Source organism: Phodopus roborovskii, unplaced genomic scaffold (genome assembly GCF_943737965.1).
Source record: "Phodopus roborovskii unplaced genomic scaffold, PHOROB, whole genome shotgun sequence".
In the NCBI taxonomy this organism is placed as follows: Eukaryota; Metazoa; Chordata; class Mammalia; order Rodentia; family Cricetidae; genus Phodopus; species Phodopus roborovskii.
The window spans coordinates 14,356,067-14,372,079 of NW_026126585.1; the positions used below are offsets into that span (position 1 = coordinate 14,356,067).

Genomic DNA, 16,013 nt, shown 5'->3' on the forward strand with positions numbered 1-16,013 from the left:
AATAAAGATGGACGGGAGAAACTTCTCTGTCCCAGTGAATGATTAACAAACCGGAGCAGTGGTATTTACCTAATCTCCTTCCTCCCCAGCACGCTTTCTTGACCATGTGTTGCAATTATTTATTTTCTTCTCTGCCAACCATTTCCCCTAAGTTAGAAGGGTGACTGGAATTTGATGCCAGAATTTTCCTTTTGTTTTCATAATCATAAGAGTGATGCAACATAAAACCCAACCAGCCTAGAAACCCTAAGGAGTTCAGACCCACTCCAGCTACAGGGATCCTCTTCCTAGTACAGGAGGCCTAGAGGCATTCAGGGAACTCAGGTCTGGGGTCCTTGCTCTTCACTTGTCTCCATGAATCACAAGGAGGTCCAACAGAATGTATTTTATTGGGTTCCTGCCATGTGATAACATACATGGAACATACTCAGAGCTCAACAAATATTAACAACCCGCCAGCAGGCACCAAGTGGTCTCCAGAAGCTAGTCTGACACTGATTACCACTCAGAAGAATGTGATGGAGAGGCTGGCAGCGTTAGATATCACACAAATCTACAAATAACATCAAACCCCAACATGTCCATTTAACAAAACCTAAAGTTTCGGATTTCATGAGCCCAAAAGACTGCTATTGAAAAGCAATTCTGGACCGGTGAGATGGCTCTGTGGGTAAATGTGCATTTCGTAAGCCTATGCCATGTTATGAATGCCCCTCGTATAAATAAATACATGTTAAAAACAAACAGTTCTTACCAGATGTAGTGCTACAAGCTTGTAATTGTAGCCCTTGGGAGGCTGAGGCAGGAGGACTAGGAATTCAAGACTAGCCTGGGCTACATATAAGATCCTAGCTAAGAAATCAAGGGCTGGAGGTGTTTCCCAGTGATAGAGCACTTGTCTAACATGCAAAGGTCCTTGGGTGTGATCAGCATAGCAAAAAAGAAAAAAAAATGTTTGTGGCATAATATTTTGTTTTCGCTAATAAACACTAATGGCTCCACAAATTCAGCTCATCAGGGAAGTTTGACAGGGATGTGAGATTTAGGGTGGGCCTTGAATGATAAGCAGCAATTACTAGATGAAAATGAGAAGGATATTACAGGGGGGAAAAAAAAGCACAGCCACCTCACAAAGGTAACAGCCTGATTTAATTTGATAGGAATCTAAATAAAAGACAATCCACAAAACTGAGTTGGAGGAAATAACACCTTTCAAGTTCAGTCTTCAAAGTATCGTTTTTTTCCAATGTGTTCTTTCCTCTGCTCTGTGCTACGGTGGGTGCAGAGTTTCCAAGGGGCCTGGCTTGTCTTACTCTCAGCAGATCAGGTTGCCTTCTCAAAACTCATTCTGTATTAGTTTTACCCATGCCACATTTCTCTCTCCTGTCAATCCTGATTTTAAAGAGTTGCCTCTCCTCTGATACAAGTCTCTTAATCTGAAGTATTCCTGTAACCTTGCCAGGACTTCAAACTCCTTTTCATTCCTTAATATGGCGCTGTACTCCTCAAGAACAAAGTCTTTGTCTGCAAGTTTACATGTCTTATGTCTCTTATGTGTTTAACTCTGCCAAACATTTCCATTCTAAACCACCCGTTCCCACTTTGATTCCTGTGATAATGCTATCAACTTGGCAAAATTTAGGGTCATCTGGGAGATGGATAGGCGTCTGGGTGTGTGTGTGGGGATCTCTTAATTATGCTAATTAAGGTGGGAAGACGGAGCACCATGGGTGGCATCATGCTCTAGGCAGGACGTCCTGGGTGGTATAAGACAGTGAGCAGCACATGCATGCATTCATTGTCCTCTTCTGACTGAGAACCAGCTACCTCAAGCTCATGGTGTCTTTAATTCATTTCCTGTCATGATGTACTGTAACTGTGAGCTAAAACAGATCCTTCAATTAACCCTAAACTTCCCTGATTCTTCAAATTCCTCTCAGGGTTTTAGAACTCCTTTTCCTTCCTCTCATCCATAAACGTAAACACATTTCATTCCCGTCTTCTTTTATCATTTTATCGTTTAGAGTTTAGGTAGCCCTAACTGGCCTGGAACTCATTACACAGACCAGGCTGGCCTCTGCCATGCCTGGCTCTTTTCCTTATTAAAGAAACAAAGCAATCAAACAAACAAAAACCTCTTCACTTTAATGAACTTATTTATTCTTAACCTTTAAATAGCCCCAGTAGGAGGACCACTCCATAGAACATCATTATCTTTGATTGCTGTCCTAAGTTCTATTCACATTATTGTGTTGTGTGTGCGACATATTTAAACACCTCTCACACACAGCACATCTAAAGAGAACTCTAGGTCCTCGAGGAAGGAATTTCAGGGCTGCTTTTGAATACTTCTTCCTTAAGCAAATCAGTTCGCAAGTTATTTTTTATATAAGTATCACAACACCTCTCATTCCTTCTGCTCCATTTCAGCATCTGCCTCCATGAAAATAGTTCCGTACCATCAGTGTCTTTCGTGTGGGTGTCTCGGTCTCTTTTCTGTTTCTATCGCAGAATGCCCAAGGCTGGGATTCTTATAAAGAACAGAGGTTTACCTCTCACATCTCTAGATTAGTAAGTCTGAAACCGAAGGGCCTACTTCTGGCTAGGGCTTTGCTGCTGCGTTGCCCCACAGTAGGAGGTGAGGGGCAAGAGAGCAGCAGGAGGCAAAGAAGAGATGGAACTGAACTCCATCCTTTTGTCAGGTCTCCTGTGACAACTAACTCAATATCAATCCACTCTGAGGACACTAACCCATAAAACCTAATGACTTCCTATGCTGGGTGCTTTCACGTCAATTAGACACAAGCTAAAGCAGAGATACCCAACCTTCCTAATGCTGCCACCCTTTAATACAAGTCTCATGTTGTGGTGACCCTCAACCATCAAATTATTTTCCTTGCTACTTCATAACTGTAATTTTACACCCGTATCGATCATAATGTAAATATCTGATATGCAGGATATCTGAAATGCAACCCCTATAAAAGGGTTGTTGGACACCCCCCACCCACCCAAAGGGGTTGTGACTCACAGGAACTGTTGAGCTAAAATCACCTGAGAGGAGGGAGCCTCCATTAAGAAAATGCTTCCTCAGGATGGGGCTGTAGATGAGTCTGTAGGGCATTTCTTCATTAGTGACCAATGGGGGAAGTCCCAGACCATTGTGGGTGGGGCCATCCCTGAGCTGCTGGTCCTGGGTTCTATAAGAAAGCAGGCTGTGAAAGCCATGGGAGCAAGCCAGTAAGCAGCACCCTCCATGGCCTCTGCATTGGCTCCTGCCTCCAGGGTCCTGTCCCGCTTAGAGTTCTTACCCTGACTTCCTTCAGTGATAAACTACACGGTAGGAGTGGAATCCAACTAAACCCTTTCCTTCCAGCACGAACTCTGGGGAACATACATGCACCACTGCAGAGACCCTTGATTGGTTTCTCCATGTCAATTATTTTCCACCTCAACACATGCTATTAGGGTTTCCCTTACCGCTATGAGAAAGCATCCTCTGTGTTGTTCCCATCTCACTGCTTGAAGGCCATATGTACTCTGCCTAACAAAAGACGTGTGCAAATTCTCTGATGCATGTTTTAAAACCCTGTTAGCTGGATTTAAGCAACCTTCTTCCCCTCACCACCACTCATGTTTCATTCAAGCCAACCCAAGTTACATGCTATTGCCTAAACATGTTCCATCTTTCTTGCATCTCGGGAACCCTTTATGAAAAAAAAAAATTCACTTCAAAGCATTAAATCACCATAGGGGAGAAAGCCTTAGGGTTCCTGCATCTCCTACTCTTTAAGTAAAGAGACGAACATGCGCTCACCATACTGCAACATCTCAGACCCATGTGATGCGGGGGACTGGGAGTTACAAAGGCAGTGACCATATTACCCCAGGCACCACACTATCACCTGGTTACTTCATAAAGCAAGTGTAGACAAGAGTTTGGGACCTAATTCTTCTTCTGTCTCCGTGGGTCATTTTATTTATTTTATTTGGTTGGAAACATTTTAATATTCTTAATTATTCTTCGAGAATTTCACATGGCATATTTTTTTACAATATTTTCCATCCTCCAAGTCATCCTAACTCCCCCACCCATGAGATTTCATGCTCTTTCTTTCTCTAAGAACAAGAGTTCCAGGCAATGCTGGCACACACCTTTAATCTCAGCACTCAGGAGGCAGAAGCAGACAGGTCTCTGTGAATTCAAGTCTAGCCTGGTCTACAGAGACAGTTCCAGGACAGCCAGGGCTACACCAGAGAAACCCTGTCTCTAAAAACCAAAAAGAAACCCAAAATTCCTACAGCCATGGGATCTGATTTGTGTTAACGAACTATTCCTGAACATGGGGCCTCCCCTGGAGTGTGGCTGCTACTGCTATGCCAATGTCACTCCATTGAAGAGAAGTGATTTTCCCTCTCTCAGAGGTGGGACTTGTACCTCCTTCCTTCCCTTCATACTTGGATTTTGTCTTGCTTGAGTGTGGGTCTTGGCATTCTGGCATAGTCTGCGTGAGTCTATCTTTCCTGTTGTGTCTGGAAAGGCTGTATCCTTAAGGTCATCTACCACCTCTGGCTATTGAAGCTCCCCTGCATAACTCCCTCCCTGGGTTCTAAGGGTGGTGGTGTGATAAATATATCCCACTCACGGATGAAGGCTTCCAAAGCCTCTACTCTGCATGTCGTCCAGTTGTCTCCGCTTAAATTATCATCTACTGCAAGGAGAAGGTTCTCTGATGAGGACTGAGTGATGCACTGATCTATGGGTACAGCAGCGTGTCATCAGGAGTCATTTATTCCTCTGTTCCTTTTGCAGAATAACAGTAGTGTATTTTTTGTCTAGTCTCTAGGTCTTGGCTACTTACACAGGGTCAGGGATGGGTTCCATCTTATGGATCAGGCATTGAAACCAATCAAAATGTGGTTGGCTATTCCCTTAACATTTCTGCCGCTATTGTACCAATGGGCGTATACTGTACGAAGAACGTTATTATAGCTTACAGGTTCACAGCCGAGGGAGATTAATGAGCACTCTTCTTCTCTGGTAGCATAGTACCTTCCAACACTGTGAATTTTATCCAAAAGGGATGAAACTCTCTGTTGAATACCAGAGAGACTTTGCCATATGGTATGTCATATCTTCAGCAGTAGGGACTTACTATCAAGTTGTCAGAATAACCAATGGCATTGTCAATAATCTTTAGCGCTTGAGAGGGTGTGGTACTCAATAGGTAATTTTAAAGATGTAACTGTTGTAAATATATTTGTCCAGAATGGAAGGTTAGTGCTTGTCTCGGAAATTTTGACTTGTAATTCACATCTCATGTGACCCTCTGAACAGATGCATGATTTCTTATTCCCCACACAGCCAAAGAACTCATCTTTGCATTCTTCATTAGCATGTTGCCAACTCTGGTCTGCAGCGGATAACCACCACAGCTGGCCCTCCCACAGTCTAAGTAAAATTCCCACCCATGCCCCCCAGAGTACACACAGTATACCCACTGTAGAGTCACACGACCTTGCACTTCAACTCAGTAAGGAACAACCTGAGAGCACCCTCAGAAGCGCTTTATTCACAGGGGTGCGTCGGTCACCATCTTGCTTAGCTATATTTCAGTAAAATATCTGCCTTCAGCTTAGTTTTCTTTATCTCCAGGGAATATTTCAGTTCTCCCATTTTTAGTCCACTTTCCCTCAGGCTTCTCACAAAGTTCTCTGTGGCGCTGCAAAGGTCCTTACTCTCCTGAAAGGCAAGCTGAGGGAAGAAAAACTTTTGAAGTCAGGGAGGCGAGATTCAGCTGTCTACTCTTAAACCAATAAATAAATAAGCTGCAAACCCAGGGAATTTGCGCGAGGATCTGAGCCCTCAACATGATCAGCCATTTACATGTCCTGCTTTAAATACAAGCGTTACTATTTCTTCAAGAATAAATGCAGGCCTAAGTTAGTCTGAAGGAAAATCAGTGTGTTCAGAATATACTGGAATCTAGACTTGGAGCAGCTTCTCACAGCTGCCGGTGCACCGAGTATAATTAAATGCCGAACGAGGCAATAAACCATGAGAAGGTTGTGTGAGGTGTTTGTGATGATGGCGATGAATAGGAATGTTATCCAGAAGTGCGAGTTGGCATTTTATGAGACCCCTTCTGCAATGGGTCAAAGTTAACCTATTCAAGCACATTACCCAGAACTGAACAAGTATCCACTAAGTATATGCCATGAGTAATGGCAGGCCCGAGGCTGCAGCTAAGAACAAAATAGATAACTGCCCCTACTTACAATTGCTGTCCTAAGTGCAGTCTGTTCAGCCTGGCTGGGATCTTCCTGAATAGGCTCACAGGTAGGATAGGAACTGCTCCAGTCCCCGTCAATGCATCGCAGCTTCTGCGTGCCCACCAAGCGGTACCTGGAGATGTTAGAACACTTAGCCTTTGCGCCTTCTAAGCGGAGCAATGGGGACTGCATTTCAGTGTTTCAAACTGTCGTCAAATCCACCTCCCTGCCCCCAACTCCCAGTGTATTCTGCAGTTATCTCATTCTGAGAAAACAGCTCTGGAGTAAAAGCTCTCCTGAAATGGTGGGAAGACCCAGGGGATGAGTTAACCCAGGATCACATGGAGGTAAGTGAGAGCTCCAGGGCCAGGGCTTTGGGTGGGGACCGGTGAGGGAAGAAGTGTTTGATTGGTCACAGCCTACAACAGGCGTCTGTGTTAAGCTCTAAAATCTGGTGCAGGTGAAGGGACTAAATAAGAGAGGTGTGTGTGATGAGAAAAAATAAAAGGTGACTCAAAACCGAGAGGTGGGACTTAGAGGCTGAGGAAGCCACATGACCCATCCAGGAGGGAGAGGAGACCATGTGAAGGAGGGTTGGTCCTTGTTATAATGTGTGTGTGTGGGGGGGCAGACAAAAGGGAAAATCTGGGCCATGAGAGACGAGGCTTCCCCTGAGCCAGACAGTATAGTGACCCTCTAGGTTTGGAGAAAACAATGAATAGAGACTTGTTCAAGATTCCACATCCCTGAAACAGACTCCTCATATGGAGTTGGCTAGTTATCGGTCCCCTGTAACACAGAGTCACAATGTGACAGCTACCGGTGCCAAAAATACACATATTTAGAAACCCGGATAAGTTTAAGAACCATTTAACAGAAACTGAGGGATCCAGTAGACAAATAGCCCCGGAGCTCACTTTGAGACTGGGGCATATGCCCCAAAAGTCTATGTCACAATCCCCGAATATATTGCGAGAATGAATGTATTATTGCAAACTACCATGGGGAAAGGTGCATGGCAAACAAATATGTCTTGGCCACAAAGCCAATCTCAAGAGACCATATCAGTGACACTGCTGACTCCAAGGCCATGTACCAGTACTTTCTAAAGGTATGGGGGAGCACCAAGAGAACACAGAAACAATCCATGAGTTGGGAAAGGTTAACATCACTATGCTTGTATACAACCCTTTAATTTGTTGTCATACCCTATCCAAAAGCCTAATGGGACATAACTTAAGACAGCTGGTTACTGGAAATATTGAGTAAGGTGTATCTGGCCCTACTTAACACTGCTATACTGTTTAAGTCTTGAAAACACAACCAGGACATCACCATTGTGTGTGGTCTATGTACCGGATTTGTCCAATGATTTTTTTTTTAGCTCTGATACAGTAGTTGAAAGGCAAGAATATTTTGCCTTCATCTGGGAAAGCCATCAGTGGACTTTCACCATGTTTCTGGCAGAAACGAACCAAACCAGCAACTGTTCAAATATTGCATTACACGGAGGAGACATTAATCCAAACAAGGTCCAAGGACCTGAATTGTTTATGAAATATTTGAGTGTTGTCTACCATAAAATGTAAGTATTGCCACAGATTTAACAGACAAGGCACAGGCTTTCCTCCTTCTCTACATGGTTTAGCAAATACAGAAGTCTATAGGGCTACTTGGCTACTACAGGGCTTCCATCCCATACCTGACCCTTCCCACCTAAGGCCATTCCAATTCAAATATAAAGCAAGAGATAAGAGGCTGTCCAGAAGCTCATCCCATGGCATTTAAGGAAGAAAAGCAAACTATGGAGCAAGTACAGGGTGTGCAGACAGTTCTCACACAATAAGGGGCTAACCATGCGTGTGTCTGTGGGGAAAAAATGGTACACTACTCATGAAGACTTAATAGCCACAAAACCCATTGGCCTAGAAGCTCTGGTCAATACACTGACTACTTACCCACTGGAGGCTAAATAACATTACTTATAGACCCATCTGTATTCAGGGACAGCACTGATAACTACTTTGAAGATAGCACATTCTCCCTCAGTAGAGAACTCCAACAGTGTTGTTACCCCATTAACTATCAAACAGAAGAAGTGTAGGTGAAGTTTTTCCATTGGGACCCAATCAGCTCTGTCCCATCAGCTGCTCCCAAATATCCACAGAGACTTAATGTTAATTATAAATGTTCAGCCAGTAGCTTGGGCTTGTCTCCAGTCAACTTTTACAACTTAAATTAACCCATTTCTATTAGTCTATGTGCTACCCCAAGGCTCATTTACCTCATCTGTGAACTTCCTATGCTGCTTCTTCGATTCTGGCTCTCAACCCTCAGACCCTGCCCTTCTTCTCCCCAGAATTCCCTTTGTCTTGAAAATCCTGCCTGGCTATCAGCCAATCTCCTTTTTTATTAACAATGAGAGCAACACATTCCCACAGTGTACAAAAGGGTTATTCCATAGCAAAGGAGGCGTGACTATACCCAGGGAAGTGTTCACTCATCAGTGAAGGAGGGGAGAAGCAATTATAAAGTGGCGGGTTGGCAAAGTGAAACCACCCCCTGACAGAGGGCCTACTACTGAAAGACAGAAAGCTTTTGTGTTGATGAAGGTCACGTTTACAGCAGTCAGTGGGCCAGACGCCACACAGAATGGATCCTAGCAATGTGAGAAGAGAAACTCCTAATTATAAGCACAGAGCTTCGGTCCATGTTCAGAGGCCTTCCATTTTGGCTTCCTCACTGGCAGAGTCAACAGTGGTCCATTAGCAGACACCCACTGTGGGGATGAGAGCCATGGGGAGATGTGGGTCATGAAGTGAAACAGGTAACCAAGACCTAGTAACCAAGGCCTACTGTGGGTGTTCCATCTATCCTTCAGCCCAATAGGTTCGGGACTCACCAGGAGCAGGACACATCAAACAGGCGAATAAGTAACTGAATCTGGCTTTAAAGATAGACTCCCGCTTCTTTCCCTAAAGTACTGAGAACGTTCAATAAAAGGCCAAAACAAAACAAAAAACAAAAACAAATCCAGCAGCAATAGAGTAATAGTCACAATTACCCAACAGAGGCCCCCAACATTGAGACTACAAATTAAATGGGCAGATCTCTGTAGCCAGCACGGGGACCTGACAGAAATGTGCTCCTCTGAGATCAAACGGAAGTCACACCATCCACAGAATACCTTATGTAGCCCTAGAAGGTCTCAACCATTGTTACACCTATCATGCTAAGAAAATGGTCTAACACTTAAGTGTGCCCAATAGCAGGAATTACTCACAAAGGAAAATATCATATAAACAAATCGCAATTGCATCTCCCTGCAGGATCTGTTTCCTTTCTCCCCCAGGTCCCAGCCTGACAGTTGGTTGAATAACCGAGAAAAAGGAATTCTTTCACAGTGTGCTGTTTTGAATAAGATGCCCCCATAGTCTCCAGCACTCCAATACTTCATTCCCAGTTGGTGGTACTATTCGGGAAGGCTTAGAAGGTATACCCTTGTTGGAGGAAGTATGTCACGAGAGGCATGCTCTGAGAGTTTAAAGACTCACGCCATTTTGAGTTCATGCCCTCTGCTAAGCGCTTGCCGTTTAAGGTGTGAGCTCTCTGCTTGCTGCTCCAGCCACCATGCCCCTGCCGTCATATTCGCTGTCAGGATGCTACCGGGCTCTTAACCCTCAGGAACCATAAACCCAAGCCAACCCTTCCTTCTACACATTGCCTTTATCACAGCTATAGACAAGTAACTGCTCCAACTAGGGTATAGTGGTACTCTACGCTTACCCATCTCGACAGTGATAAGTAACAACGGATCCTGCAGTGAACGATCCTCCTTCAAAATAGCCATTGCTAGGAATCCCAGGAGATCCACAGTCTCCTAAGGGAAAGACAGCCGGGAGTGAGATTTGTGAGAGGTGGGTACAATCAACAGGACAGGGCGTCCTATGCTGTCTGCCACCTTCACACTGGGACATGTGATACCCGAGAACGTGTTCCCCATTCAGTTCTTTCTCCACTGAAATAACAATTGCCCATGGGAAAGATCCTTTCTGCAGCCGGTCCCCTGAGTCACAAGGAAGCGGGAATCCTTTCTGACCAGCAGGGCTCCGGGAAAGGAGCTACACATTGTAGAGCTGCCAACTGGTAGAGTGTAAGAGAAGGCAAATTAGGGTTGAAGGTGTGGCTCCGCTGGCAGAGTGCGTGCCGAGCACGTATGAAGCCCTGGGGTCAAGCACCAGCACGGGCTAACAGGGATGGCAGCACACCCATCATCCTAGCTCTCCTGGCGTGGAAGCAGGGGGATCCGAGGTTGGGAGAGGAGGGGCGGGAAGAGGGAGAAAGGAAAGAGGAAAATTTGGATCACATGGGAAGGAGAAGTAAGTCACAAGACAGTAGGTAAAGGTTTTATCCTGGCTTGTACACTAATAGGGCACCAAAAGGCAATTTTACCCCCACGGTGGCAATACTAATCAGTACTTACTATTGTGGCATATGGGCAAGGGAGGTGCCCAGGTGTGGTCCTCTAGGCACTGGCTCCAATTGCTTCCCTTGAGGATGTAACCATCATTGCACTTAAACACGATTCTGTCATTTGTATTCACAGGCCCAGAATAATTGGTGTTGCCATTTTCCAGTACAGGCTCAGGACAGTGGCCCACTGAAGTAAGAGAACCATCAGGCTAGGAAGAAGTAAATGTCACACTTCCCCAAGCCTCGGAAAGGTAACAGTAACTCGGAACTTAATGGTGCCCATCTATTATGTATGTATGTGTTGTCAAACCATAACCATGCAGGATGAGAAAAGGCCAAGGTACAGTAATTGGGAACAGAAAAAGGAGTGGGACTATTGTATGGAAATGTCCTCCAAAGCTCCTTAAGTAAGCCCCACAACTTTCGAAAGAAGGCCCATTTAGACTCTGGAAGTTCTAAAGGGGACGGACTCAGCAAGAAAACAGCTAAGAAGGACATCCTGAGCCTGGCCAGATTCACAGGACTCTTCCCTCCTTAATGTTACATGAGCAATAAGGACTGCCCCAGAGCCCTCGGACCAGCTGAGTGGCCTGGGAGAGAGTTTTGAACCTGTTTAGCTGCCTGCAAGTTGTACAGAGGGCTGCAGTTTCCCAGCTTCTGTGAGCCATCATAAATGCTGGGGTGGGCCTTGGGCGATGCCGCTGTCACTGAGTCATTTCTGTTCCTGGAAGTAACCCCAATAAACTCATTGATTCACCACGTTGGACTTCGGTAGTATCCTTAACCTTGGTCTGTCATTAGTTTCTTATCTGGGATGGGCAGACATTTTCCATGTCTCCCCAGGAATAGTGTTACACAACATGGTCGTGCACAAGAATGTGAATGACAACTGTATTACACAAAATGAAGTATGTAACTAGTTATTCCAGTAACATGTTCATTATTCTGCTATGTTGAACACTGTTCAAATGTCTTAAGCCTATGTTTCGTGTAAGTCTTTCCTTTTCTTTCATCTAGCCATATATATATATATGCTTGCTCATTTCTTGCTTTCTTTTTTCTTATATATTTTAATTGTTTTTTTTTTCCCTTGTTGAAAAATCAGGAGTCAATGGAGAGGGATGTAAATTTTTTTCATATGACAGAAACTTTAAAATATTATGAATACATAAGATTAACACGGTTTATTAGAAAATAGTAGTAGCAAAAACCATCTGGAAGAATTATGCTCTGTCATTATAGAAGATAACTCGATGAGTTTTGTCACCTGGAGCAAGCCACTTGAATCACACTTATTACACATGTAAATTAAGAGTACAGCTTTCCCCTAGCTTAAAAGTAACACGATGGACAAGCATTGGTGATGTGCCTGAAATTGGAAGTTCCAGGTCACTAGGGCCACATATCAAATTCCAGCAAATTCCAGATCAACATGACGGGCTACTACAGCAAGATTCTATTTCAGAAGCACCTGGGAGAAATGAAGATTAGCTTCTTAGAAATTGAGATTTTTTTTTTTTTTTTTTACAATTTTAACATGAAGCAGGATATAACAGGATACAGGAGATGACAGTGTGGACAGAAAAACCAAACTCACGGCGGCACTCAGGCGGGGAGTCAACCCATTCCTCTAGGCCACTGAGGACCAAAGACTGCTTTCCCACCAAGTGGTAGCCTCGGATACAAAGGTAAACCCCCTGAATCTGTCCTTCTACTTTCTTTGCAACAAATACACTATTGTCCACTGGAGGAAGCTCTGAGAAGCTCTCTGCTGGAAGGAGAAAAAGAGAATGGAATCATTCGGCACATCGCTGGCTTCTGGCTTCAAGGACACCCCACTGGATTCCTCCCTCCAAGTCTTTGCTGAGCTTATCTTCACACCATGCCGTGGCCTCTCTCTTCCATTGTATGTGTATCCCCATCCCCCATTCTCCAAGGATTTCTGAAGCTATGTTTCCAAACAGATCATGGGCATTATAGTCAAATTCAGCCACAAGTTATCCGTTCTTGAACGAGCAACCTCCCCCCCAAGTATCAGTCCTGGAGTTTTTAAATAAGTGATACCCCAGAATTTTGAAATTGTCACTTTTGGGGGTCCCAGAATAAAAAGAGCAAGCCAGCACTGGCCATCCATCTCAGGGAGCAAGATGACCATTAACATTCACCAGGTCCCCAATGAGTATAGAGCATATACCTCAATTAAGAATTTTTAATATTATAAATGTAAATTTCATTAAAACACTACATAGAATGCCTCTTAAAGCCACAGGCTGGCATGAAATATCTTGTAAGGAAATAGTACTTACCATCAAAGGCAGAAATCAGCCACATCAGAGAGCACACAACCCAACAAAGCATTTGGTGAACACTTACTTGACCCTGGGGTGAAATTAAAGCGTGATTTCAATCCTAAGCATCCTCCTAACCCACTTAAGGTCTGAACAACTTCCTTCTAGGGAAGTTTGATTTTCCTCCTAGAACAAATGTGAAAAAGCGAAGTCTTCCCTGAAGACGGGGGAAGGACAGCAAAAAGAGGACAATGTATCCAGTGGCTTTGCAACCACAAAAGATTGATTACAGAGCTGCCAGATTTAAAATTTTAACAACCTTCCCCGTTTCTAGAAATGTAAGCCAGCTGACCAGTCACTGTGAACTGCAGGTTTATCCTTCCCCATTGGGCATGGGCCAAGCGGTCCTGCCGTGACCTTGACTTCTGTCAATATTTACCAGTGTTTTTACTCCACTGCCTACACTCTCTCCAGCTTTGGGGACAGAGGAGGGTACAATGGTCAATGGCAACTTCCCAGTGAAGACCAAACTGAGTGCCACTCTCTGCCACTTTTCTGAATTCTCTTCTGTGTCCCCGGACAATGCTGACAGGCAGGTAAGGTGAGGCAGGTGAATGGGTGTACACAAGGCAAGAGACTGTGTTAATGAGACACAGTTCAGTACAGCCTCAGTGGGAAAGGCTAGAGGCAACATCCACCTGGAGGGAACTGAAGGTGCTGCTTTTATCCGGTGCTAGGCTGACTATAGGGGCAGTCAGCCATTGTTTCAATGCTAACAGTGATCTGGAATGAGTGATGTATTATTAGAAGCAATGACAGTCTCCACCTTGGATCAGAAATGGCTCAGCATGACCACCCTGTCCTGAGCTGACACCCACATTTTAGAGCTACAGCTCATTATGAATAGCTCTGATGACCAGCAGTGACCCTTGCTCTGAGCCAAGCCTTCTGTGAGCCAAAGCAGACTTGGGTTGGATGCCTTGGTACATTCATCCATACCAGACTGGCTTCCACACATTAGCATGTGCTCAGTACTCAAGACCAGAAGTTCAAGTTCTACTGGGAAACTTTAAGCTTCTCTTTTTGGGTTCTTAGTCTAACCGATGAAAGGATTTAAAACAGAGTCGGGAGGAACACGGTGAACCATTTTATTGGAGTTTGAAGGCAGGCCTTCAAATCTTAAGGCTGCCAAGGGGCAGGAGGTGGTGTGAAGAGGGAGGGATAAAGCTGTGCCCTGAGCTTTGGAGGTTGTCAAGCAGCTGCATGGGCTGGGACTGGGGTGCTTCACAGAGGAAGGCTGAGAAATCCCAGGTTGCCTGGCAAAGTATGCCTCTACACTGAGCTGGGAGGAAAGAAGGGAAAGGTGTACATTTCTGAAAGCAGAGGGCCTCTGCGATGCTGCCTGAGGGACGCACCCACTGGAGGTCTGAAGTAGTGGCTTCTGCGAGGACACTTCATTATCGGTAGACCCTAGCTCTTCCTGGACGCTGCCTGCTTTCATTCATTATTCTGCCTTCCCCTTAACACGACAGGTCCAGCTGGTTAACTCTTAAGAGACAATAGCATACAATGTTTTGGGAGGCTTAGAATGTCAGCTCACCACCCAGGGAGAGGTAAAACTTAGACCCTGTTCTTTTGATCAGGGGGAAGTAGCTTTACCTTGACAGACCTCAACAAAAACTTCACCTTTCCATACAGTAATTTACATTCTATGGTGCTTGCCTTTCTATTGTTACCAAGGAAACAAGAGATGGGCTCAAAAGTCAACCAGGAGAGAAGGGTCCATCCTCAAAGGCCTCCAAGTCTATTAATACCAACCCCCCAACTTAAGGAGGTTGTGGCTTCCCAGAACTGGATTGAGTCATTACCTGTCAATCAACAGGCAGTCATTAAATGTTTGTAAATCAATGAATGAATGTCTAGACTAGTAATAATATATGGCTAAAAAAAACTCCACTGATAGTCACTAACTGAAGACAATACAATAGCTGGAAACATGGATACCATTAACTTCAGAATCATTTCCTTAAAAACCTTCAAATACATTTTGGAAAACACTCATATTTTGTGCATCTGTAATGTACCAAATGATGTCTTTTCGTATGTGAATTAAAAATTTCACTGAACCTTTTAATTAAAAAATAACTTTATTTTATTATAAAAGCAGTTATGGAACTCAGATATTTCAGCATGGTTTTTACTATCAGAGAGAACTTTTCTCCAGAGAAATACATTCCTTGGTTTATGATAAAAATCAATGAAAAAAATTTAAATGTACTGCCATAACATAGTTATCACTCTTTTACACACACATGTATTTATGCACTACAATTTTGACTTAAGGTAATACTATGGACATGAGGCTTAGGAGTCAGGCCACCTACACAGCTAGCAGAACACAGAACATACATGACATCCTGATTAAATACATGCAAAATCCTCACACACAATAAATAGCTTCACAAAAATACTAGCTAATCATCAAAAAGGAGTGTAGTCCAATGCAGAAGGCAGCCTGGACCACCAGAACAAAACCCTTGTAGCAGAGTATGCTGCAAGCAACCGAGGGGAAACTCTCCACACTGAGCAGAACAAGGAGCCTCCCTCCAGGTGATGTGTGTATGAAGAGAGCTACAAGTTGGGAGACCCTGGACTGCCCGCAGTTCACCATATCCTACTTAGGTAACCGTCTCCAGTATTGTCCGAAATATAAAAGAACCGTGTAGAAAAAGAAGCATTTCATGATTTTTCTTGCTACTATTTTTCTGCCCAAAGAGTGAGCATTACAAGTGAAAAGAAACAAAAATGTAATGGGAAAAAAACAAAACAAAACAAAACAAAACACTAGGTTGTACTTGTAAGGTACAATACACTTTGTGGCTTCTTCATTCTTCTTCAGGAATAACACAAGAGGAGTGCATTCATAGTGTGTACATACATGTGATCTGGGAACAGCAATCCGATTCGTCTGAAAGGGCA

At 44.1% G+C, this 16,013-nt stretch overlaps 1 protein-coding gene across 2 annotated transcripts; it reads right to left on the reverse strand.

Annotated features, from left to right (window-relative positions):
• Positions 1-5,533: 5,533 nt before the first annotated feature.
• C4bpb (complement component 4 binding protein beta) lies at positions 5,534-13,321 on the reverse strand. 2 transcript variants are annotated; one of them, XM_051203977.1, is made up of 6 exons: positions 13,053-13,321; positions 12,344-12,517; positions 10,757-10,933; positions 10,060-10,153; positions 6,280-6,406; positions 5,534-5,755 (listed from the first exon to the last, which is right to left on the reverse strand). In XM_051203977.1, the coding sequence occupies exons 1-6, from the start codon at positions 13,102-13,104 to the stop codon at positions 5,603-5,605; spliced, it is 777 nt and encodes a 258-aa protein (XP_051059934.1). In that variant the 5' UTR covers positions 13,105-13,321; the 3' UTR covers positions 5,534-5,602. The 2 variants fall into 2 exon arrangements, with proteins under 2 accessions (XP_051059934.1, XP_051059935.1); XM_051203978.1 differs by having other exon boundaries at positions 5,535-5,755; positions 12,344-12,514.
• Between the last annotated feature and the right edge of the window lie 2,692 nt (positions 13,322-16,013).

Coding starts and splice junctions, on each gene's coding strand:
- C4bpb (XM_051203977.1), bottom strand. CDS start 13,104: ATGCTTTGTTGGGTTGTGTGCTCTCTGATGTGGCTGATTTCTGCCTTT. Junction 10,934..12,343: donor CTCCCCGCCTGAGTGCCGCC/GTGAGTTTGGTT, acceptor CTCTTACTTCAG/TGGGCCACTGTCCTGAGCCT. Junction 6,407..10,059: donor ACTTATCACTGTCGAGATGG/GTAAGCGTAGAG, acceptor TAACATCTCCAG/GTACCGCTTGGTGGGCACGC.